Here is a 25,097-nt window from a genome sequence, read left to right as displayed (position 1 = left end):
ACAACAATTCAAACTGACCGCCGCACCCTGCGTAGGCCTATCACTACTAATGATCTACAAGGTTGTGGGCTTACTACACGGGTGTGTAAGCCCACAAGGAATCTAGGTCAGTAGCGCGCAGGTGGCCTGATTATATGACCGTCTAGGTGTAGGCTAATGGAAAGGGATGAGTCGGAGCATCATATCATTGTCAGCGTGTCACAGCAGAAGGCATGGACACACAGTACAGCGGCGCGGTTATGTGTAGATAGTGTGTACTGTATACCGTTCCAACACAGTAACTCCACGCCAGTCTAACGCACACTACACACCGCGATAGCTCCTGTTGTGCGCCAGTGTGTTATTTGGTAGGTGTACGTTTTTCACTGCGAGTGCGAGAACAAGGTCAACGATGCATACTTTTACACATCAATGTCTCGATGGTTAACATTAAGTAGGCCTATTTCCCCCCTAGTAGGCTAGGCTAATCCCTTTAAATGTGATTTTTAACCCCCCCCCCCCCCCAAAAAAAAAAAAAAAAAACCCCAAAAAAACCCACACAAAACAAACAGAACAAACAAAAAGACAATCAAAAAACAAAAACAAATCCGAGCAATGTTTGAATTGTTTGTCATATATGTGTGTGTGCGTGCTCGCGTGGTAGTAAGTGAATACTTTAGATCAATATCCAGAGTCAGATTTCAAAAACAAAACAAAGTTGAAAAGATAATGCAAAAATGGTAGGGAAAGATGTTTAAAGAGGGGTACTGCAAGTGAAGACAGTGCGGGGGGAAAATGGAAATCAGACAAAGAGAATATGAAAGCTATTTTAGGCAATGAACATTACTAAGAATTTGATTTAAAAAATAATATTCTGGAGTAGGCAAGCAGGCCCATTGAATAACACACAAAGGGTGAATGTTTCTCTAAAAACATTCTAGCTCTAGAGATTTTCTTTTTTCCCATTTGCTTGTCAATGTCTGTCTTTCTATCTGTCTGCCTACATGCCTGCCTGTCTCTCTGTCTGTCTGTCTGTCTGTCTGTCTGTCTGTCTGTCTGTCTGTCTGTCTGCTAAAAAGGTATTTTTGTCTACCTGTTTGTTTCAATTTCATATGTGAATGATATGAGTGCATGAACTTAAACTTGAAAATATAGTTTTGTTTCCTCATTTGTAACATGTATCATGTAAATGTTTTCTGATAACAATGGTCTGGTCTTGCTAAATGTCACATCAGATATCTCATTCTCTACAGACTTTCAAAGATCAACCATTAATTTTCTGCAGAATTAAAATTTGCATTGCTGAGAAAAAGTGAGCATGCAGCTATCTATTCCAGTTAAAGGTGAGCTCATTGTGATCTGTCAATGTCAGAGCCTGAGGAAAAGTGATCTCACAGCCACCTGTTGATGTCGGAGGGGTTGATGGCAGTACAACTTTTGGGGTTCGGCAGTCCTCTCTTGGACATAGTCATTGATGGCGACCAGGAACTGCTGGACAGGTAGGATGGATGGATAGATGGACAGATAGAAGAAATGATGGAGCGATAGATGGATGGATAGACAGATAGATGGATTTATGGACTGATAGATGGAGAGGTATTTGGATGAATGAGGGATTGATAAACAGATATATGATTTGGTGGCTGGATGTAACCTACAAATAATACTAGAGATGTCAATGGAAAAGATGAAGAAGTTGGTTATGAGGAAGGATTGATAGACAGACACAGCAGATGGATAGAAAGATTAATGAATGCCTGCTAAAGACAATTTGGACATTTCCCAGTCTTTACTGATAGTGTACTGATTTTCTCATTCAGTTCTTAGAACCCTCACTTCAATTAAAGTAAGATGAGCCTTTTACAAACACGTACAGGATGAAGTTAATACGCGACCATCCACCACCCCCAATTCACCCACATATGTGTTTTTATTAATAAAAGCTGAGTTTAAATTTCTAGAAAGTATAAATGTAGTGGCGTCGGTAGCCTAGTGTTTAGGCTACCGGACTCGTAATCGTGAGATTGCGAGTTCGGGGGTTCGAGCCTCAGCTCGGTCCGACGTTGTGTCCTTGGGAAAGGCACTTTACACGAACTTCCCACTTGGCTCAGTCCTATCGGAGACGGACGTTAAAACTAGGAGGTCCCGCCCCTTAAATAACCTAATAGTGTTGATAGGGGCGTTAAACCTATACCATTTCACCCCTTCAAAGTATAAATGTGAAGCCTTGCTAAATATGGTAATATATGAATTTGTTATTATCTATGAATAGATAGATTCTCTTGTTATTACATTTGTAGATCTGGGTATTCTTGTAAATCCTCCGCCTGAAACCTTTTCCTCCTCCTCTGTAAACTCAGACTCATACAGCGTCTACAAGGGGAATCTTATTTTATGACATCTGAGCCGGAAGATCTTTGTAGTTCTTGTGCAACATTGTCTAAACTTTATCATTGTTTTTCCATTGTCTCCTTAATTTTGTTTCAGATTTGGTTTGAAAGCTGATAGTTGTGTTCATGCATCAGGAGATCTGTTGTCTATGTGAGTTATGTATTAATTAATGACTGGCAAAGATGTTCATGTGGAGACAAATGTTTATTGGGTTGTAAAATCAACTTGTCCTTTGGTTTTCAATTTATCATGGGGGTGGGGGGATGGAGGGGGGACAAGTAGGGGAGGGGGTGGGAGGGAGAGAGAGAAGAGGCAGTGGACCATTAGCATGTCATCATACTAAATCAGAATGTTTCAGGGAGTCTTAAAGTTCTTTAGTATGTACTGTGTGAAACTGCATTAATTTCAGCACCAGATTTTTTTTTCCTTGAATATTTTCTCACCATAGTCATCAGGTGAAGAAGATTTAAGGTACGAGCAGTCCAGTTTTATATTCTTCTTGTGATTTAAATACGGCCTTTGTTGATACTCTAAGATAAAGTGTGTGTGCTCATGCAAAGTTGTGTGTGTGTGTGTGTGTATGTGTGTGTGTGTGTGTGTGCGTGCGCATATGTGTGTATTTTTATGTGTGTGAGTGCATGTTTGTGTGAGAGAGTGTACATTTGATAGCTTAACTGATAACAGGTTGGACTTCTGAGATGGGCTTTAGATTTGAGGTTCCTCTTCTTAAATTGTAACCTTACAGTATAAAGTGGAGCATAAAGCCTATACCATGTCATACCGAGAGAAAGGCAGAGAAATAGATGGATGAGGAGTAGACAGACAGAGGGAAAATGGGGGGAAAGAGAGAGGGGTGGGAGTGGGGGGAGAGAAGAGAGCTTTGAGTTTTGCACAGGAATAATGTTTTCAATTAAGTCATTGTGAACTTACACGAAAGAAATTATTTGAATGTATTTCTGTTATTTTGAAAACTGTGGATCAGCTTCGACCATGTAGCAGTGACGTACCAGGACACCATACATTACACTCCAGGGGGTGCAACGCTGAATACTATAAGAGTGGCTCAGGTAAGGTTTGTTGATTTGGCTCACAGTAGTCCTGCTTGAATTGATAGTAGTTGTAGTAAAAAGTACAATATTTGATATACACCTATTTTAGCTTGGGTAATTTCAGAGAGTATGGATGTTTTATCTTCATTTTTATTTTTTAAATTGATGCTGATTTTCAAAGGTGATTATGGACCTCAGCTTGACCTTATCTTCAACAAATGTTATTATTGTTAAACTTAGGAATATAATAAAATCAGATCTTCTTTTCCTTGTTCACCCAAAAATAAAATTGGATTATATCATTTTCCCCTCGTAATTACATGGCTGACATGAATTACCCATTTTTTGTTGTTAAACATGGAGCTTGAGCTTAAGTTCAGATTAATGTCCTGTTTAGTTTTGTTGTTGCTTTTAACAAACTTTGCTATTTTTCCTTTGATGATCTGCTGCAACTGTATTATTGAATTTTACTGTTCCAAGTACATTCTAGGTGGACACTTTTTATCTTGTTTAAATAGTTTTTCAGTTGCACAAATACATTGTCATTAAGTGGTCAGTGAGTTTTCCAACTTCCGTCTTTTTCGTGTTGTGATTTTTCCTTCCACGTCCTGTTTTTCAAGTGGTGCCTGGATATCCCTGGATCAACAGCAGTTATTGGATGTCTCAGCAATGATGAATTTGGAAAGACAGTCGCCGCTGAGATGGAGAAGGCTGGTGTCAAGTGTTTCTTTCAGATAAAAAATGAGAGGCCGACGGGAACGTGTCTCGCTATTTGTACTGAAAACAACAGGTTTGTGCTAGATCTTCATTTTCAAAGATGTACCATAGCAGAGAATGGAGTTCGCAAAGCACATGTGTGTAAGAAATTCCGGAAAAGTTTTGACAGTGTTATTGTATCTTGCATGGCTTTGCAAATTATAACTTTTTTTACAGCAGGACTTTGATATACTGTTATTGATAGCACTAATTGTGTATTAGCTGTTCTCTTTTAACAGTATATTTATAATTTAAACATTGCAGACCGAACTGACCAAATATTTTAACTCTTTATCTCCGGCAAGCCGCAGCCAGCGGCTCGCAGTCGGAACCACCATGCCGGTGAGCTGCCGCTCGGGCACATTCCTTTACCTTGACTTTGACATCAAATTACTTTTTGGCAATTACTGAAAACAGGTCTCTTTTACCGGAAGTTTATTCTTTAGATGAAGAACGGTCAAAATAAGTTTGCTTGTTTTGATGTGAGGACCCATTTAATGACAATTTTGTCATTTTTGATTTAGCACCAAAAATCCCTGACATCGTGGGTTTACCCCCCTCGGAGATAAAGAGTTAATGCAAATATTTTAGTATCAAAATGCTGAATGTTCTTTCTTCACGTTTGTCATCTTCCTGCTCTTTTCTTGCAGTTTCGTTGTCATTTTGTATTTCTATAATATTCTGTGGATACAAAATTGGATAACTGTAGGCTTTCAGAGATGTGAATAATTTTATCATTTGGTTTTGCATCTCAGAAAAAACTATTTAAAATAGATCTGATCATTAGTTTCTGAAAAAATCATGTTTGATCTTTCTGTGGTATATTTATTTTGATTTTAGAAAGGGATATTTTGCTAGGGCCTTCCTTCTGTATTAATGGCTCCATAATTCTTCAGGTCTCTGGTGACTCATGGTGGAGCTGCGGAGCTGTTTTCCCATGACTACTTGGACCAAGCACAGACTCAAGAAGTTATTCAAGAAGCCAAGTATTACTATTGTTCAGTACGTTTTTGCTGTCAGTAGTTACCATTTATCAGTATTGTTGGCTCTTTAAATTTCTTTATTCAGAAAATGAATGAATAGACGTCTGACGTTGCAGACTTTCATTTATTTGTACACTCTTCAAGATTCCAATATGTGGAAAGTTTTCAGTAGCTCTATCCTCATTGAAACCTTTTGTTGTGTTTCTTCTTCATCCTTCTTCTGATGGCGATGCCGAACTTCTTCACAAGGGTGATGACTGGTCATTGTGCCTCAAAGTTGCTCATCTCTTAGGCTCTGGAAATGAGACTGGTCTAAGTCTGTCTAGAATTAGGCATTCCTCTTGCTCATGTCCTTTGGTTGTACATGTCATATGTGAGTCATCGTGGTAAAATCAGGCGCCCGTCAAAATAATTAAATGCGAAAAATCAGCAATTTTTGGCCGGTTGGGAATTTTTTTTCGAAATTTTGTTTTTTGGCTCAACACCTTGTATGTCCATTTATAGCTTATTGTGTTTAGTGCTTGTTGTTTTAGAAGTCATCATTTATAAAATGTACATTTTTGCTCGAAGGAAATAGAACTAGTTGTAGAGAACTGTAATCTTTTTTGTCTTCCTCTTAGAGGTATCAAGATCTTGGGCAGTGTGAAATTTGTACTGGATAAGTTTAGATAATATTTTTTTGTGTTAATGGTGAATGGGCTTTATGGAACTCTATTTATTTGGTTTTATTTTAAGAATTTTATATTACTTATCATGTAATTAATTAAACATGAATGTTACTTAAGATTTAATCCTTTGATTATCTTTTCTCACTTCTCGATATATCTCTTTTTATTCTTATAATTTTTCTTATCAATATCTCCTTTTATCTGTATCTGATCTTTCTTTGTCTCAGACTTTCTTTATTCATATTTTTTTTCTTACTTCTTAATCTCTTTTTATCTGTATAATCTTACATCACTTTGTCTTCTTTCATTTGTATTGCCTTACTTTTTAAGACCTAATGTTACCTTTTGTGTTTTGTCTCTCAGGGATTCACCTTGATTCATTGCCCTGATGGAGTTCATCGTCTTGCCGTACAAACCAGTAAAGCAAAAGAAAAAGTGTTCAGCTTGAATCTTGCCTCAGTGAACATTTGCAAGAAATATGCAAACCATCTTCAAAGTCTTATGCCCTTCATAGATGTGTTGTTTGGAAATGGTGAGGTAAAAAAAAAAGACAGAAAGGATCTTGAGACTTTTTTACATTTGTACTTCCCATGTAATTTATTTCTCCATGGTGTAGGGTAGAAAAATTTGGTTGATCCTCTGTTGAAAGCTCATATGTGTATTTGTGTGTATATGTGCATGTATATATGTGTGTGTGTGAGTGTGTGTGTGTGTGTGTGTGTGTGTGTGTGTGTGTGTGTCTATGTTTGCATGTGTGTGTGTGTGTGTGTGTGTGTGTGAGTGTTGACATTAAAGAAATACTTAATCTCTTCATCGACTTGAAATTATAAGAGCAAAGTGTTCTTTGTTTGACATTGTTTATCCTTCACTTTGAAAACTTCTATTTGATTTTAGTATGAAATCCTATCCTACTAGGCCTACATGTATGTGAAACTATCAGTGAATCTTTAAATGATGTGTTGGCTTGTAAGTTGTTCAAATGTGACAAAGAGAAAAAAGATAAAGAGGAGTGGTATTAATTCTTGCTTGTTCTTTTTTTTTCTAACAGGAAGTTGATGAATTCATTCAAATCTGTGGTTTTAAGGTAAACTAATGCATTTTTTCTAGATCTGTCACTTGATTTATGTTGGGAAAATTTAGAGAATAGCTTTGAAGTATCATGACGTCGGTGGCCTAGTGGTTAGGCTCTCAGACTAGCTACTGTAAGATCGTGGGTTCGAATCCCGTCAGGGGCCCGACGTTGTGCCCTTGGGAAAGGGACTTTGCACAAATTTTCCTCACTTCACCCAGGTGGAAATGGGTACCTGGCTATAGACCGTGAACGATCTTGTCAGTTTGATAGTGTTTGAGCGCGTGAAATCCGCAACTTGGGGGGACTGTATGCTTCTGCGGAAGCCGAGAATGTTTCTGAGTGTTCTCAGAGGGTCTGCTGGGGTAATAATAGTTGTAAAGCGCATAGAGCATGCTCTTGAGCAGGGATATGCGCTATATAAATGCAATTATTATTATTATTATTATTATTATCATAAAATTTAGTGTTAGACCATTTGGTATTATATGTTTAGTGTCCTATAGAAGGAGGTAAAAACCCTATATCATGCAAGACTGCCTATACTTTCGGTGAAAAATGACAAAAATATGCTTGTTAAAGTTCTTTGTGCACATTGCATAAATAAAGGCACTTATATATCTGACAAAATTTAGTTTTAACAAGTATGTATATTATCCGGGGGTTTGCCTGGATCGGAAAAGTATCCTAGGGTTTGAAGTAATCAGGCAACAGCCAAATAGTCTTGACCTTGGAAATGTTCATGGAATCGAGCTCCTTTTCAGGACATATCAGCTTGCAAAACTTTGCTGAGTTTTTATCTTCTCTGACTCACATGAAAGACAATAATTGCCGCTGAGCTGTTTGTTCCAATGCATTGACTTCTTAACTAATATAAGTTTTGTTAATCCCTCTAGCCCTCTGAAGAGAATTTGCATTTTTTTGTATATATTATGATAATTCAGAGATTCTGTCAAAGTAACATACTACAGTGCAACTCGGATTCTACGAGCTTGGTTTCAACGAGAACTCGGATTCAACGAGAGGAGATAGGTTCCCTGTTTTTTCTTCTTCTTTAAAATCAATTAAAATAACGCGGATTCAACAAGCACTTAAATCAGCGAGCTCGGATTCAACGAGGTCGCTTCCAGGGTGAACAGCCCTTGCAGACGTGGCTTCGCTCATTTTTCTTCCAGAACGAATTTTATCTAATCCCGGAAACCATCCATTTCACCTGTATCGAGTACTATTATTCACTTACCCGGTTGAATGCGACCAATCAGTGGCCTTTTTTTCATACCAACAAATGTGTTGTTGGCACGCGCACGTGTCTACTCTAGCGTGTGTCGGAGTCGGATGGGCGGCCCGCACACGTGTGACTGTGTATGTGGTAGGGGGGGGGGGGGGCACAAGCTGTCCGGGCGTTGAACGTCGCAGATACAAACGCGTCACAGTCTTTTTTTTTCCCTCGGCAACTGATCATTATTACAATGACAAGCTAGTCTTGACGTAGAACGTAATGAATTGTGTGCTGGTCTATGGAATCAAAAGTTGCTGTATGCTAGGCTCTACACAGCAACACAACTTTTTGACAAACAATCGAGATGACACAGTCGTGCATTTGAACGAATCTGTCTTTTTTTTTACACAGCTCATAATATGCAGGCATTTCAAGCACTACTTGTTACTTCTCTTTACACATTACTTGCTCAGTGGCTGTAATTATATTATCTACACAAAACCTCATGTTTGCTATAACGAAAACTCAGATTCAACGAGATTTTAGGTCAGGCCCGGCGATCTCGTTGAATCCGAGTTCCACTGTACAAATACCAGTGCAGCTAATATTGCAAACCATTCCTTTGCTGGTCCCTATGGTGCAATTCCTATATCTTTTAGCAGCTGGCTGAACTATGGAAAATGGCATAAAGTACCTTTCATTAAGACACAAGATCTTATCAGGAAGAACCTGTATCATATTGAAATTTTGAAAAGATTTAAATGGCAAATATTTTTATTTACAGCTGCATGTAGTTAAAGCCTTTTGCAACATCAACAAATAAACTGGGTTAAGGAGGACAGTATAGTGTACTATCTAGGTGCTCTGTTTTCCTTCAGGCTTTTTTTTCCTTTTGGTTATTTCAAAGCAGGTACATAGTAGAGCTGAAGCTGCTATCTTGTTGTCCAAATGGGAGGTCTCCGGAGAGCACCGCATGCCCCGTGTGGTTGTCGTCACTCAGGGCGAAAAGCCAGCTCTTTTTGTACAGGGTAAGGGGAGTTTCACTGCCACCGTATCATGTGTTAGCATATTGCACACATTTTGATTTGATGCACTAAACTCTTTGTTAAGACTAAATGAAATATTGTTATTGAGTAAGCACAAATGCCTAGTTTTCCTTTTATGATAAGAACTTCTAAAATATTTGAGTAAGGTTAAAAAAAAATAAAAATGCAATAACCTCTTTGATAGAATATAATACAAGTTGGCCTACTGAATTGCCTGTGGTAATAATGTTTCCCACACTGCCTTATGTTATATTTCTGGTTTTGTACTGTTTTTTTCGGGTATTCATATCATATACATAATTTTCGTCTATTTGAGTATTGGAGTTTATTACCGTCTTACTCCCAGACTCTGATCAGTACAGACATTATATTTCAACTGTGAAGAAAAATCTTATGGTCAGAAGATTCAAAGGTATTTTAAACATTTTCTTTTTAACGCTTCACAGCAGGTTGTGTGCAGGAGTTCCCGCCCATGTCAATCTCTCCTGATCAACTTGTGGACACGAATGGAGCTGGAGATGCTTTTGTTGGAGGTGTTTGGTTTTGCTTTTTGTCCAAATTAAAACCCTCTAAAATGTGTGTGTGTAACCCAGAAAGGAGTCCAGAAGTGACATAGATTTAATTGAGAAAAATGGGGAGAAATAATGAAAAAATCATATTCTTGAAGAAAATTGAGATTCGTTGAGGTATCACTTGATTGACCATTTTACTTTATCCTCAAGAAACGATCTAAGGCCCTTTGTTCTTCTAAATATTATGTTTTTGAAAGGTTTTTAGGTTAAGATGAGCTGAGAGATGTAACTATGTAATAGGTCGCCTCCTTCCCAATGTCCCAAACAACTTGTCTCATGGAAAATAAGTCTGGGCTACAAAAAGAGAGGGAAGATCTTCTACTTTTTTTTTTTTACATGAAATTATTTCATTTTTCACTTTTTCCTGCTGCTCGTGCTCACTATGTATATTAGAATTGGTGTATTTGATTTTTGAAAGTTAAGCTTCGTTCATTTTGAAGAGAGACCCTTTTCTCAGGTATGCACACATATTATATATATAAACTGAGTTCATGTAGTTCCTTTTAAATAAATGTCTTAAATATTATTGATAAGATGGGGAAGGTGGCTATCTATTCATCCATCTTGAGGCAGAGTAATTTTTCTGTCTTAGATTAGTCACTTTTTGTTTTTCTGTTTTCATAAATTGGTACTAAGATTGTGGTATAAAAAGGTCTCACTACGGACCTACAAATGGGATGTCCCACTTTTTAGTTTTAGGAACAGAGTAGAGATACCTACTCTGCAAACAAATTAGGTTGAAATCCTGGCCCCCTGCTCTATTATTCAGTTTCTAACTAGCTATAAGTGGAGTAAACAGTTGCTCTAGCTGTTTATCTTTTTTTTTTAAATTTGTTTAAAAAAACATTGGTTGGAAGCTTTTTTGCCATTTTTTGAAAGTTAATATCCCCCTCAGGTCTTTCTGTTCACTGGCTTTCCTCTCTTTATGTTGCTCTGTGCCTCAGACTCAAACGTCAATAATCATGTCCTGAGACTAGAGTTTTTTTGTTGCTCCATCATGTGTTACAGAAGTTTGTATAGCATGTCTTTTCCACACAGGTTTCCTTGCTAGCCTCATTGAAGATGGGGAGCCAATACGTGCAGTAGCTTCAGGACACTTTGCTGCCAATGCTGTGATAAAGGAAAGAGGATGCACTCTGCCGACCAAAATTCCAAAGCCTGGAGCGTGACAAAGATCAACAATGTGTCCTAGAAAAGAATAGTCCTCGATTGTTGGTATGCTAAGAAGACTGCCTATGTGTTGTGCTGTGACTTATAATGAAGTTAAGAAAATAATGGCCTCGGCCAAAGTACCAGTTTTTGTGGTCCCCAAATGTGCCTGCTGTGTGATCACCCAAATGAAACGCTGTGCTATCATTTCCTCCAGTACAAAGTACAAGGCTGATTCTTTTGACACTCATACAAATGAAAAAGAGGGAGATTCTTATGCAGTTGAAAGTGACTGAGAGCAGACGGAGAATAAACTAGATGAAACTGTCCAACAGAAGGGGAGATCCTGAGACTATTACCTCATGCTTAGACTGAAGGGCAGAGATGGATTAAATAACAATTGCCTTTAAAAAAGATTTCCCTCAATGTGATTATCATAAACTTTAGAAAAGGCTATGTTCTTATTACTTGCTGCTCGTTACAGGCAGACCCTTTTGCGGTAGGGTTTAAATCAGGACAAGTACAAGAGCCAGTTTCTCCAACTGTGCTGATTGTTTTTGTTGAAGTTTGATGCTCTACTAGACACAGTGTAGATCTTTTGAAAGGTGGAGCACTTAAAACCCTGTCAGGACACCAGCCTGGGAGGAATAAATAGTTCAAAAGAGAAAGTTCAAAAGTACCTTTTCACTGTATTCCCTGTTTGCTGGTCTGACTCAACTGCTCTGCATTTAAGGACATCAGAGCTACCCTTAGTCTTCTGAGACCAGTCTATAAGAATAAGCTCTACTTAACTACACAATAATTTAGAATGTACATGTCATCACTTTTTGAAGCTTTGGGTTAAACAGCCAAAGCCCTCATTGTGCTTGATTTTACCACTTGACAATAAATGTTACATTTTCACAAATACTCAAGTGGCTGTGAACCTTTCTTTAAACATGGACGAATGTGTGAGCTTCAAAGGCTCTCAGATTTCTGAATGAGAGGGCAATTCCTGCTTTACTATTCTATGGTTAACCCTATCCGTACGTCTTGGGGTAATTTTGTACCCCCGGGGTTGTATTCTTCACATTTTAGAATAGTTCTAGTGCGGCGATCTCTTTGAAACTTTCAGTATTTCTCAAAAAATCATTTTGATTTTGACAGACTGCTATGCAAAGTGTACAGATCGGATTAACGAGTAAATTTCCTCTTTGAAAAGTGGTGGCACAGAGTTCCCCACGTATGGATACGATAGTAAAAACACGACGTACTGATAGGGTTAAATATTGTTACTCAGCCTGGACTTATCCAGGCCTGGCTCCAATTTTAAGTAGTAGTAGTACTATTAGTATTAGTAGTTATCAAATTTAGACCTCAGTAGAACTGGACTGCATTTTTGCAGACAATGTGGCGTCTGCAGTTACACCTTGCATATTCTCATTACTGTCTTGGTTGCATCCAGTTAGGTAAATTTTTCATTAGATGTGAAGATGGATAAAAATTTCGAAGAGAGGATGAAAGCTAGCACGGGCAGCCGGAAAAAGTGAAACTGAAATGATTTCATTTTTTTAAAAGTGAGTTGAAGATCTTCCCTCTCTTTTTGTATCCCAGACTTATTTCCCATGAGACAAGTTGTTTGGGAGATTGGGAAGGAGCCGACCTATTACTTAGTTACATCTCTCGGCTCATCTTAACTCAAGCATCCTTAGATCTGGGGTATTTACTCTCTGCTGGAACAGTACACTAGTAGTACACCTCACAATACCACAGACTTGTAATCTGAACAAGAGCCATTGCTTGCCTGCTATGTTTAGCCAAATCTCACAGTATAATGAGTGCTTATGTCCTGTGGTGGAGTTTGTGGATTGCCTTCAAGTTCGAGTCTCACGAGCAGTGAGTGGTGGTACTGTGTGCATCGTGCATTTTGAATGTAATACTCTTTAGAATGCAGGGTGAAATGATGACCTTTGTGGGTCCAGTAAGCAAAAAGTATAACAAATGTTTTGATATTGTTAATAGCATATATACAGCCCCCGTGAACAAAATATACAGTATAACATGGGAAGCTCAAATTCGTCGGGACCAGCCTCGGTAGTTCAAGGGATCCGTAGTTATATCTTACAAGGATAAAGAAGAGAAAAAAGGGACCGCAGGCACAGTTTGACGGATGTGTGATTTCCAGTCTTCTGTGTTCGACCTATCTGTGTTATACTGTATATATATAGACTACATGTATTTGGTAGAACACAGCTCTTGGTCCTGGTAAAACTCCAGGGTGAAAGGAAATGTTCTGGGAGAAATAAATATTTTAAGACCATTCCAAATCCGAACCTTGAATTCCCAGCTGAGACTGAGGGTGTTACCAATGATACATAATGACGTTACTCTTCAGAGTCTCTTCAGTCTGGAGTAGTAGTACCATCACTCTTTAAGCATGCTTTAGTTATTCCCCTTCTCAAAAAATCAAATCTTTCCCCGGAGGAGCTCAAGAAATTCAGACCTGTCTCCAACCTTCCCTTTTTATAAAAAATCTTGAAGAAAGTTGTTTTGGTTCAATTGAAGAATCATTTAAAAGAAAACAATTTATATGAATTATATCAATCTGCCTATCGGCAATTTCATAACACAGAAACTGCGCTATTGAAAATAAACAACGACCTGTGTGAGGCGGATGAGAACAAAATATCAATTCTTTCTCTTCTTGATCTTAGTGCTGCCTTTGACACTATAGATCAAACTATTCTTATTGAACGATTGTTCAACACGTTTGGCCTGTCTGGCAGGGTTCTTGACTGGTTTCGGTCCTACCTGATTGGCCGTACACAATCTGTGGTTGTGCACGACTCTCTTTCGTCAATTTTTAAGCTAGACTTTGGAGTGCCTCAAGGTTCAGTATTGGGTCCAATCTTGTATACGTTATATACGCAGCCGCTTGGAGCTGTGATTAGAAAGCACAAAATGAATTATCACATGTACGCTGATGATACACAGTTATATAAATCTGTTCCACCATCAGATGTTGAAACCTTGCTTGCTACAATGGGTCTGTGCATTGATGACATCAAAAAGTGGATGGTTGATAATAAGCTCCAGCTTAATGAAAATGAAACTGAAATTCTTTTTTGTAACCCAAAGAAAAGCCATATATCCCAGTAGACATTGATCATATTTGTACTGAAAATGAAAAACTGTATTTTACTAATCAAGCAAAAAATCTGGGAGTGTATTTTGATTCAAAATTGTCAATGAAACATCATATCAATTATTTATGTACCATTTTATTTTGTGAATTGCGTAGAATTGGTCAAATGTCTATGTTTTTGAACTAACACTCGTTGAAAACGCTCATGTCATCTTTCTTGTTTTCACGCATCGATTATTGCAATGCTTTACTAGCTAACTTACCAAATACCTCTCTTCACAAGTTACGTTTTCAAAATCATGCTGCTAGGCTTGTACTAAAGAAAAAGAAGAGGGACCACATTACTCCCATGTTAAGAACGTTGCATTGGCTTCCCGTGTCAGCTAGAATGTCATATAAAATTGCAATATTATGTCATAAATGTGTCAATAACAAAGCTCCCTCGTATCTTAGTGATCTCATCCAGATTTATGTTCCATCTAGATCACTAAGATCAGGCGATCAGTATCTTTTAAGAGTTCCTAGAAAAGGCGGTAAAAAATTAGCTGAAAGATCGTTCGCCCACCTTGCTCCGTCAGTTTGGAACTCTCTTCCCCAACCCTTGAGACATGCAACATCTGAGTCTAAATTTTTAAAATCTTTAAAGACACATTTAATGACATCCTTTTTAAGTCATTAGATTCATGTTCAATACAATGTTATGTAAATGTCTATGTATCCATTTTTGTATTTTGTGAATTGCAGTAATGTGAAAAGCAAGTAGATGTGTGTGTGTGTACGTGTGTGTGAGTGTGTGTGTGTGTGTGTTTGGCAAACTTGTGTGCGCACATGTGTGCATGTTATGTGTTCGTGAGTGTGTATGCGTGTGTTTGTGTGTGTATGTGTATATATGTGTGTGTTTGTGTGTATATGGGTGTGTGGATTTTTGTGCGAGTGTGTGTGTGTATGTGTGTGTGTGTCGCGTGCATGAATATTGTTCTTAAATGCATTTATGTAAAGCGCCTAGAGCTGTGTTTACACGGGAGTGGGCGTTATAGAAATGATCTTCATTATTATTATTATTATTACTCACCATGAGCTACACTACAGTGTGTGCATGGGTGACAAAACAAAGAAAGGCAGATCAGTGATCATTGTTGAAATAAGCATCAATGGTGGAGCCAGGGAAAGACAGGGACCTTATTCATTCACTACTGTGTTACTTACTACCATTGTCCTCTTACTCTTACTGCTTCTCATGTCAGCCGATAAGGGGCTCCTAGAGCCACAACTTTAATTAAACAAGAAATGTGTGAACACTATACCTTTCTCTGCCAGAGGGCAGATTGATAAACTCTAGTCAAGCTCTGTCAGTGTCAGTGTCTTTTTGAGAGTTATAATTTACAGCAAAGACTGCAAATTAAACACAAAGTATTCTCTGAGGCAAAAGGTAAGTTTTCTCCATAGGTAGACACCAGTGCCACCAAAGTGTATCCATATATATCCCAACTTGCCATCATGGTACTAGTGTGACAATGGGACCCTAACGGCAGTGAATGTGTTACCCATGGGTCTGGTCATGATACTAGCCACTGACTTAGTAACAGAGACCCATTCAGGTGAGGATACAGCCCCCTGTCTTTCCTTAAACCTGACATCATTTGGACCTAATGTAAGTGTGAGGGTCCATAACATGTCTTGGCGACATATGAAGGAGAAAATTCCACTGCAAACCACTAGTTTTCCCTTGAATATTACTTTTGAATTACGTTGAAATGCTCCTGAGAAGCAGCACGAAGTGTGCACATCCAATTACAAAAACTCATGAGTAGTAGAACAAAGAAAAAATGTGCAATAAATACAAAGAAATGTTTACAAATGAGTTTTAAAATTTTGTGAAATAATTTATTCTCAAACAATTCCACATCATACATGTCAAATACTTCCGAGTGTGTAATTACATACAACCAAAATATGAAAACAAAAGGGTAAAGGAGATGGGGAGCAGGGTGGGGCAGGGGGAAAAACCCAGCTGTCATGAAAGAAGTGAACAACACTCATGAGGTTATAGGGCAGGGCACTGGGCTCTCTGCCACTGATGGAAAAACACTGTACACTTAGTCCCTCCCCACAGTGGTAAATGCACATAAATATCATAGCAGGGACAGGGCAGAGAATAACAAGACTGTAGGTATCACTGATGACAACTATGAGAGAACGATATAGACAAGCTTGTCTCATCTCATGACACATGACATGAACACTCAGCACAAATACAAAATTACCACACTGTCAGCTCCTCACTACACAGACAACGATATAGACAAGCTTGTCTCATCTCATGACACATGACATGAACACTCAGCACAAATACAAAATTACCACACTGTCAGCTCCTCACTACACAGACAATCTACCAAAAGGGATCAGTAGGCAAAATATTGCCATTACAAGAGAACAGACTCACTCATAACACTTGGAATGTTGTGAACATATTAACCCCCCCCCCCCCCCAAATTTAAAATTAGGCTCAGTAAGAGAAACTACAAATCAATTTTTTACGCACTTGCTTTTCACAACGCAAAATACTGATATTTTCACTTCTACTTCTACTCTTCTTTAACATCTGTCCTGGTCAAATTTTTAATGCATTCATTTGGCTGAAGAGGTGATTGCATTTATCTCTATACCTGCTGATGAACCTATAATTATAGATTTTTTAAATTTCATCTTGACAGACAGCGGCAACTAACGGACAAACCTGAAAACAGTGACTCACGACTCAAACTGAACTCAACGAACGTTAATTTCTGCTCAATGATTCATAGCTTAAAATGGTGACATCCAGCAAAAGTACCAAACTGAAGCAGAAACAACTACAACTGAGTCTGACATACCTTGCCTACCATTCTTTTTCTCAGTCGAGGATATCGAAAGCAAAATCTGCCCATGAGATGCATGCATGAAAAACCAATTCAAACTCGGGCCTGTGTGAAATTTCTGGAATTCACTATGGTTACCAAAGACAGTAAACTGTTACACCTTAAATGGTTGAAGGCAGACAGATGGATAAATAAGGCAACAGAGATGACAGGACCATACAGAAACGCTGAAGAAGAGCAGGCATGGTTGTGGGTGAGTAGAGTAACACAGAATAAAATATTGTTGACTGACAAACTTTCTTAGAAAGAACATAGAGAGTGAAAATAAAGAGAAAAAAACCATAGCTATCAAGGAAGAAACCCAAGTACTGTACCCAGTCTCTGGGGCACAAGTCAATGATCATACCATTCATTGACTTATCACCAGCCTATAAAATCAGAAATAGAACTTTCCCAAAATGTCATTTTACTATAATACAGGAACCATTTTGTGGGGGGTTGCTACCACTGGCACACCCTACTTTTTCCCCCTCTGTCATTAATGTTAAATCCGTTTTACTTTTTCCCAGTTACTCAAAATAACAAAAAGAATTAATTTCTTTACGTCTTATATTTATGATGGAAAATGGGTCTGTCACATAATGCTCACATGTGATAAAGGTTGAAGTCACAATGGGAGCATTAAAAGTTCCTTTATCAACTGCAATAGACTTATTTTACTGTCATAGTAAGCATCAAGTACAATCAAATGCATCTATGTGTATAGCCTACTTTGTATACAAACTGAATAATATATATATATATTATATCGATATATTGCCAAAAATCAATATCAAATTCAGGAGCAAACTTATGAAGACTTTAGTCGTGTTACCAGAACAGACAAAAACGAAGACAAGATGGACATTTCCAGCACAAGCACTCTGATATAAACTCATGTGCTTTGATCAAACTGCACTGGGCACACCAGCTGAGAGTGAGTAATGCCATAGCTCCCTACATACATTACATATATGGGAAAGAAATCATCAACACAAAGGGTAACTGCCACAAGGAAAAGCTGAGTGGTTCAAAGCAGATCCGACACTTTAGCTCACAAAAGATGCCATCTCATCAAATATCAACTAGAAAAGACTAATGGCATTGAGCCTACCAAAAAAACAACAAAAAAAGCTCCCCCCTCCCTAAAAATAAAAGCCATTCTTGCTGTACATTTCACTTCTTGTCCAAGGAAGAACACCACTAAACCCACCAACTCCCTTCCTAAACTTACCTATTACCCTTCAGTTTAGATCTTTTTCAATTACATTGTATAACTACAAATGAATACTTTTAACACAAATAAGTAACAACATTGTAGGTTGCGCGATGGATTTCCTTGCCTTTTACATTTACATCGCATTTCTGCCACCACAGACCTTGATGTAAATGTGTTAGGTTAGAGTATCAAGTGACACCGCAGTCACATTTCATGCCATTTAAAGTAAACCATTTGTTTGTATGCCCTATGAACATTTCCAATATAACTAAAAAGCACTTACCATTTCAAAAACACATCCTTTCCAGTACAGTGACAGAAAAGAGTGTCGCTCCATAATCCCAAGTTGACAGGTAAATCTATACTCATTTTTCTCTCAAGCCCTTGAAACCTACAACAGTTAACATGATAATTACTCTATTTGTGTTCTAATTTATAAGACAAACTCCCCATAAAGATGACTTCTTCCAGAGGCTAAAACTCTACAGACCTGACCTACACGACCTTTATCCTTCCCCACACCAGACACTTGCATCCCTTGGCAGCTCAGGTCCTCCCCTGGTTTCAGTGTAACCACTATAAACAAAACTATACTGTCCCATCATAAATGTGGCAAGTGGAGACAAGGACTTCTGAAAACAAAAAAACCCTAGTAAAAGCAAACGCTTTCACGACTTCAATCTTTATCCCATCTCTCACAACTTACCTCTTTTGCTTAAATTCATCTCATTTCTTCTACTTCTATCCACACAACATTCATAGATGTCTGTGCCTTCCGAAAATTACATTTTCACAATTTGAGGGGACTCTGCACAAAATGAAGTTGGAAAAAAAAATCTTTGAATACCACGATTTTTGTAAGGTATTCCCACATGAAAAAAAAAAGGGTTGAAGACCAATCCAATTTATCAATATTCTAGTCGGTTGACTTGTTATTGCAAAGTCAGAGACAACACATAGATTTGGTCACTGCCTTTCATTTTTGTCTTGCCAAGGATAGCAACAAAACTACCAGCAAGTGTAGTAAAAGATGATGTAAGCTGTACCACCCTTCCCCCCCCAATAACTTTTGAGCCTATTATTAAGTAGCTCTTCCAACCACCCCTTGCTCTGCATTATACAAATCCAGATCCCCCATACTTGTGCTTTTTCCAGAGTCCTGTGATGTATAAACCACTTGAGGGAAAACTAGTTCCGTCCACTCACACATATATGTAATATGTAACGTCCCACTGCATGACAAAGATCTGTACGTTTCTTGTCTCACTATTCCTCTTTGTCAACAAAGGATAGTATAAATTTCACTTGTGCTTTGTTATTCTGTGGTAATATCAAGAACAGACAACATCGAAATGACTGCTATAATTACTTGGGGAGACTTACAACAGAGAAGGGCTTCCTGTCACACAAAAAAGGTCCTCTTTTACAAACTAACATGATTTTACATCGCACAATCACAGAAAAAGACGAAACTACAAATCTACTTTGCAACTGTTCAAAAGGAGAGGACAATAATGTACAGTGACTGACTACATTCTTGGAAATAAGAGTGATGTGTGTCCTTACGCAGAGTAGAGACATAAATATGTATTTAAATATATATGTACTATATATGCCTGTATAAACAGTTGTGTGTAAACATACAAAAAAACACTACATTACAAAGAACAAGGACTGAGACTACTAATAACAAACCACAACACTTATAAAAGGTAAGCAAGAGACAAGAACAAACTGGAAAGAAAGTATTTATGAATCAACATAAACATTCTGAACTATGAAAGGGCCAAGTGGCAAGGAGCACTAAATTTACACTTACTCAGCGCCAAACTACAGACCACAGTAAAAGACATGATTCTTTAAAAGGTTGAGATTCTGCACTTTCAATGGACTGCTTAAACTTAAATGGACTTCATCATCAATACTTCTTTCAAAGAATAGTTAATTTTTGTTTGTTTGTCCACTTCTGTCACAGGACTCCCAAAGACAAATGTTGACTGGGATTGGCTTGACCCATGTAAACTGAAACAATGACATTTCAGTGCTGAGAGAGAGTAGATATATAATCTGATTTTGACCTTGAAAAAACCGGGGTTTGGGTAAAAAATCCTTGAAATGATCAATGAACATTCTGAACACAAACAAGACTCAACTTAGTCCAATGCATAGATTTAGTTGAAATAAAAAATCAATTGGAACAGTGGTTCCAGCCTGTCCATCTGGATCACATCAACTGCGGTCAACAAGGGAAGAAAAACAACATCAGTTTGAGACTGAAAAAAATCAACCTACCTACATACTGCTCAGAAATGAGAAGAAAATAATTTGTCTTTTCACAAAAACACAGCAAAAATAAACGGAAAAGAACAAAAAAAGAAAGAAAGAAAGAAAAAGAGCATGATGCACTTGGTATACATTCCCCAGCCCTTGCGGATATGGACCTCAACACGCAAGATCAACCGCTCAGTATAGGAGTTTATTAAAAAGTGGCTACAACCTCAGATTGTATTGCCAAATACCATGACTAAGGAAAGACAGTGACAGAATACACAGACAGTCAAGCAGTCAAACTAGTTGACTCTCTTTAAAAACAAAACATTCATCATTTGAGTGGTGCATATTAAGAATTTTACCATTGTACATGAATACACACACCATTGCTGCCTCCTGAGTGACAAGTGGTTTAGAACCCCAAAACTCAAACAGTCACAACACATTAAAAATTTGAGTGAATAATTAGACATCACAACACATGTGCAATAAAAATCTACAGTACGCAAAAAATTAAGAAGTAACCTTCCTTCTCATTCTCATTGTGGAACACAGAATGCCAAAATGTACAACATACTTTGCCAATAAAGTTAACAAATAATCACACTACAAACTTCAGTTGTTTGTTATGAATCAAAGGTGCACTCTGCTCTATTCATGCCAAGGACTAGGAAAATAAAAATTGCTTGAATGAAAAAGAGGGAGAATTTTTAATCTCAAGTCTATTGTTTTGATCACCAGGTCAATCCTGTCACAAAGAGATTGTACAGGGATCCAGATTCCCCACCACAGATGCTATAAGAGGGCATGCTGTAACTGTAACAGCCTCTGAAGAGATTGCCTAATGTACAAGAGGAAGAGTCGGATGTTATCTGCGCATGTTCACATTGAAGTAATACGGAGCATACATAGCCGGCGGATTGCCCGGCTGTCCCGGCTGAACTTGTTGCTGGAAGGCGGCCTGTGGGCCAGCTGCTGTGTGAACATTCATATTCATCATGGGCATCTGCATGGGGATCTGCTGGGGCTGCAGGAGGCCCGCTGAGTTGGCAGTGATGTAGCCTGGGTTCAGCATCCCCTGTGGCATGCGGTAGTTCAGATAGCGGGGCAACATTCCTCCACCAGGCTGAATCGTTACGTTGGGAGAGAGAGTCACGTTGGAGGTGACAGTCACGTTTGGGTTGGACGGGGGCACACTGGGGGTTTTGCGGGATGTGGAGGAAGACGATCTGGCGCGCTTGTACGGTGGGGCAGAAGGCTGGCACATGAGGGCCGCTGGAGGCAAGGGTCCCCCAATAGGAGGCGTAGTCATAGACCTCATCATGACAGTTGGGGGCGGGGTCATGATGGCAGTCGGAGGAGGGGTCATATTCTGAGGGGGTGTCATTTGGAGTGTTTCCACGGGAATGTCTTGAATGCGGTTGGTCAGTTGTTGGAGCTTGATGAGGTCGCAGTTGTTGGGCTGCTGCCCACCAGTCTGGTACACGCCCCCTCCCTGCAGCATTGCCTGCTGCACCACCATAGGAATTGGCGTGGAAGCAGTCATGAGGCGTGGAGAATTCTGTTGCTGTTGTTGCTGCTGTTGTGCTTGCTGCTGCTGCTGTTGTTGTTGTTGCTGAAGTGACTGCTGAGAACTAGTTTGTTGTTGTTGTTGGGGTGGCTGGCGTTGTTGCTGGCGCTGTTGCTGCTGCTGCGGTTGCCTCTGTTGCTGTTGTTGCTGAGGGGGGAGCATGGAGGGACTGTAAGTTGTGACTGGGGACCCGTGGTGGTGATACCCACTAGTGGGGACTGGATTGAGGAAACTTCCAGTAGTGGCAGCACTGGCTGTGTGCAGAGGCTGGCCACCCATGTTTACTGTATCCATGAAGCTGTTTCTACCCTGACCATTATTACAATACTGCATATTCTGAGCACAATCAAAATTAAGTGAACTCAATGAGGCGTGCTGCGGGTTATCAGAGCTCAAGTCGCCGCTACTTAGCGACGCAGGGGACTCCAAGCCAAGCTGCGAAACATTCATGTCAAAGTTTTGTTGCATTGGCTGAATACTGGACAGCGGCGGGGGCCCACCAGAGGGTGGGTGGGGGAAACCAGGGGGCACTCCGCGAGTCTGGGCGGATGACTGAGATCGGGATCTGTGCTGGGCTCTTGAGGGAGCTGGTTTAGTGGTTCTGCTCGGGGGCAGGGTCATGTTTGTGTTGGTGTGAGGCTTTGGCTGCGGCATGCCAGGGGAAGTGTCCATAGGGCTCCTGTGCTTCTCCTGCTGCTGTTGCTGTATCATGCCCCCAGGTGCCATTTGCACGGGCGAAGCCAACTGAGCAGGAGAAGTGAGATGAGCTGGGGAAGTGAGCTGTGCAGGAGAAGTCAGCTGAGCAGGAGAGGTCATGTGTTGCTGTGCTGGGGACGGATGTTGCACTGGTGAGGTGAGTTGGGCAGGGGAGGTGAGTTGGGCTGGGGAGGTGAGCTGGGCGGGAGAGGGAAGAGGGGCCCCTTGCACACTACCCACACTCTGGTATGGGTCCTCGTGCTGAGGCTGCAAGTCCTTCACAGATGGGGGTTTGTTGAGAGGCTGTGATGAAGACAACTGAGGCTGCTGTTGCTGGGTCTTCATCTCTGGAGAGGCTGATATCAAGATGGGGGAGGCTGGCACTATCACAGGCATACTAGACTGATTGGCAGGAGACAAGTGTTGCTGTTGCTGCTGATGAGGTTGAAGATGAGGAGGGGGATGCTTTTGCATGTTCTGCTGGTGTTGTTGATGGTGTGGTGGTGATGAAAGCAAGGGGTCTGCTGAATGCCTCCCCATCTGCTGGTCTGGTCGATCTGCTAAATGGGGTGGAGTAGGACTAGGCCCACCACCCATGCTTCCAGTAGGGGAAGGCATTTCATCGTCATCACTATTGACCATAACGGGGGCAGGGGCAGGAGGAGGAGATGAGGGAATCTGTGGACCAATCGAGGAAGGGCCGTCGCTGAAATCATCAGTCAGCTCATTAATACTGTCAAATGAGGAAGACTCTGGCTGTGCCTCTGAGGGAACACTTGCCTGGGCATCAGCATCCCCATCGGGACTGCCTGGCTTCTGCTCCCCCTCTGCTTCTTCCAAATCTTTCACAATATCAGCAAGATTCTGACTGGCAGCTATTGTCTCTTCATCCTCTTCAGGGCGATTTACTAAAGGAGAACATACTTTTTCATCATCCTTGTTCTCCTCATCTTTCTTTTCCTTTCTGTCCCTCAGTTTAAACTCATCCTCACTATCACTGCCAGAGTCGGACAGCATTTTATTTCGACTGCTCACATCTGTGTTCGACACAGGTTTGCTATTTTCATCGTCATCTTCACTTCCATTATCACTCTTTTTGTCAAGAGAGTTAGAGTCCTGATTTCTTGCTTTTGTCAGGTCACTTTTCTTCGGAATAGCATTACTGTCATCATCATCATCTGACGAAGAAGCAGACAAACGACGGACTTTTGTCTTCAATTCAGATATAGAACTTTCATCCTTACTCTTTACAGACGAGTCATTATTGATTTTTGACTTTTTACGTTCTTCTTCCTCATCTGAATCATCATTGTCCCCATCATTATCTCCTTCATCATCATCGTCGTCATCGTCATCATCCGAATCGGAAGAGTCACTGTTGGAGGAGTCACTGCTGTCTCCACTACTAGAGCTGGAGTCTTCCACAGTCTCCTTCTTCTCCTCTGGACTTTTGCTGGGGACTTCACTGACCGGCACTTCTTTCTCTGCCTCCGCTGGAGGCGACTTGGGAGCCTCCTCTTTCTCTCCCACTTCTGCATTCTCTTTCACCGCTTCAACCTCATTGTCACTCTCCTGCCGACTTGGACCTGTGTCATTCTCTTCAGTCTCCTTCTCAACAACTGCAGCCACATTCTGGGGGAAAATCAACAGATTGCGAGTGTGGTAAAAGCTTAATGACAATAGGATGCAACTCTGGGTTACTATTATCTGAGAAATGCTTTCTGCATTGGTGAAAGTATTAGTTGTATCCAAAATGTACACTTTCCTTTAACCCACTTGAGCCCAACAAGCACTAGTCTGTAATTGTTAGTTAACCACAAAAAGACTATGATAAGCAACAAAAGAAAGAAATGTACTCACAGAAGAAGTAACATCTAATTTGACTGAATATTTTAAAGAAAATATAACCATAATTATTTTGATATGGTAATATCTGAGGTCCCCCCAATTTAACAAAAAAAATCAGTACTAGTTTGTACTACAGAAAATTACTGTTCCATATAACAGTAAACGGAACAAAAGCTTTATTTTGTTTCTTGTGTTAAAGGACATTTTCTGAGTAACACAGCAACAACATGCAAGCAGTTTTTTTCATTTTGTTTTTTCTTTAGGTAAAGAGTTTTACGGCACTTGCAACACAATAAGGTCACATAAGTGCCAGAGATTAGAGGTGTTACAAGGGAGTAACAAACACAGTTTTAGTTTTAGTAGAGGTTTTACGGCGCTCGCAATTGCATAAGATCATATGAGCGCCAGAAGATTAGAGGTGTTTACAACAAACATACAAAAAAAGAAGGGGAGATAAGGACAATAGATGTTTGATAGGAAAGAAGGAGCAAACCACACCAGAGCACCCGCCAACCACCCACTAACAAACACAAAAAAGGAGGGGTGATAAAGATGATAGATGTTTGATAGGAAAGAAGGAGCAAACCA

General features: G+C 39.7%; 2 protein-coding genes across 7 annotated transcripts in view; one reads left to right on the top strand and one right to left on the bottom strand.

The window, feature by feature from the left end:
• The window catches only part of LOC101851205 (adenosine kinase), a 15,956-nt gene extending 4,166 nt beyond the window's left edge, over nucleotides 1–11,790 (top strand). Inside the window, exons 1-11 of one of the 5 annotated variants that reach the window (XM_005102325.3) lie at nucleotides 44–347; nucleotides 1,352–1,478; nucleotides 2,467–2,520; nucleotides 3,353–3,437; nucleotides 4,040–4,209; nucleotides 5,072–5,177; nucleotides 6,190–6,363; nucleotides 6,875–6,910; nucleotides 9,022–9,142; nucleotides 9,607–9,693; nucleotides 10,771–11,790. In XM_005102325.3, the coding sequence (XP_005102382.1) occupies nucleotides 1,387–1,478; nucleotides 2,467–2,520; nucleotides 3,353–3,437; nucleotides 4,040–4,209; nucleotides 5,072–5,177; nucleotides 6,190–6,363; nucleotides 6,875–6,910; nucleotides 9,022–9,142; nucleotides 9,607–9,693; nucleotides 10,771–10,901 (1,056 nt within the window). In that variant the 5' untranslated portion in view covers nucleotides 44–347; nucleotides 1,352–1,386 and the 3' untranslated portion in view covers nucleotides 10,902–11,790. Of the gene's footprint in view, nucleotides 1–43; nucleotides 348–1,316; nucleotides 1,479–2,466; nucleotides 2,521–3,352; nucleotides 3,438–4,039; nucleotides 4,210–5,071; nucleotides 5,178–6,189; nucleotides 6,364–6,874; nucleotides 6,911–9,021; nucleotides 9,143–9,606; nucleotides 9,694–10,770 lie in introns of those variants that run through there. The other 4 variants (XM_013084835.2, XM_013084836.2, XM_005102324.3 and 1 more) reach the window with 4 other exon arrangements.
• A 4,077-nt stretch (nucleotides 11,791–15,867) lies between these two features.
• The window catches only part of LOC118477982 (histone acetyltransferase KAT6A-like), a 33,260-nt gene continuing 24,030 nt past the window's right edge, over nucleotides 15,868–25,097 (bottom strand). For both annotated transcript variants that reach the window (XM_035970794.1, XM_035970795.1), the window contains one exon: nucleotides 15,868–24,293. In XM_035970794.1, the coding sequence (XP_035826687.1) occupies nucleotides 21,264–24,293 (3,030 nt within the window). In that variant the 3' untranslated portion in view covers nucleotides 15,868–21,263. The remainder of the gene's footprint in view (nucleotides 24,294–25,097) is intronic.

The sequence above is a fragment of the Aplysia californica genome, unplaced genomic scaffold, assembly GCF_000002075.1.
Source record: "Aplysia californica isolate F4 #8 unplaced genomic scaffold, AplCal3.0 scaffold00321, whole genome shotgun sequence".
Taxonomy (NCBI): domain Eukaryota; kingdom Metazoa; phylum Mollusca; class Gastropoda; order Aplysiida; family Aplysiidae; genus Aplysia; species Aplysia californica.
Note: the sequence above shows the minus strand (reverse complement) of the source record. Positions and strands in the feature narration are given on the sequence as shown.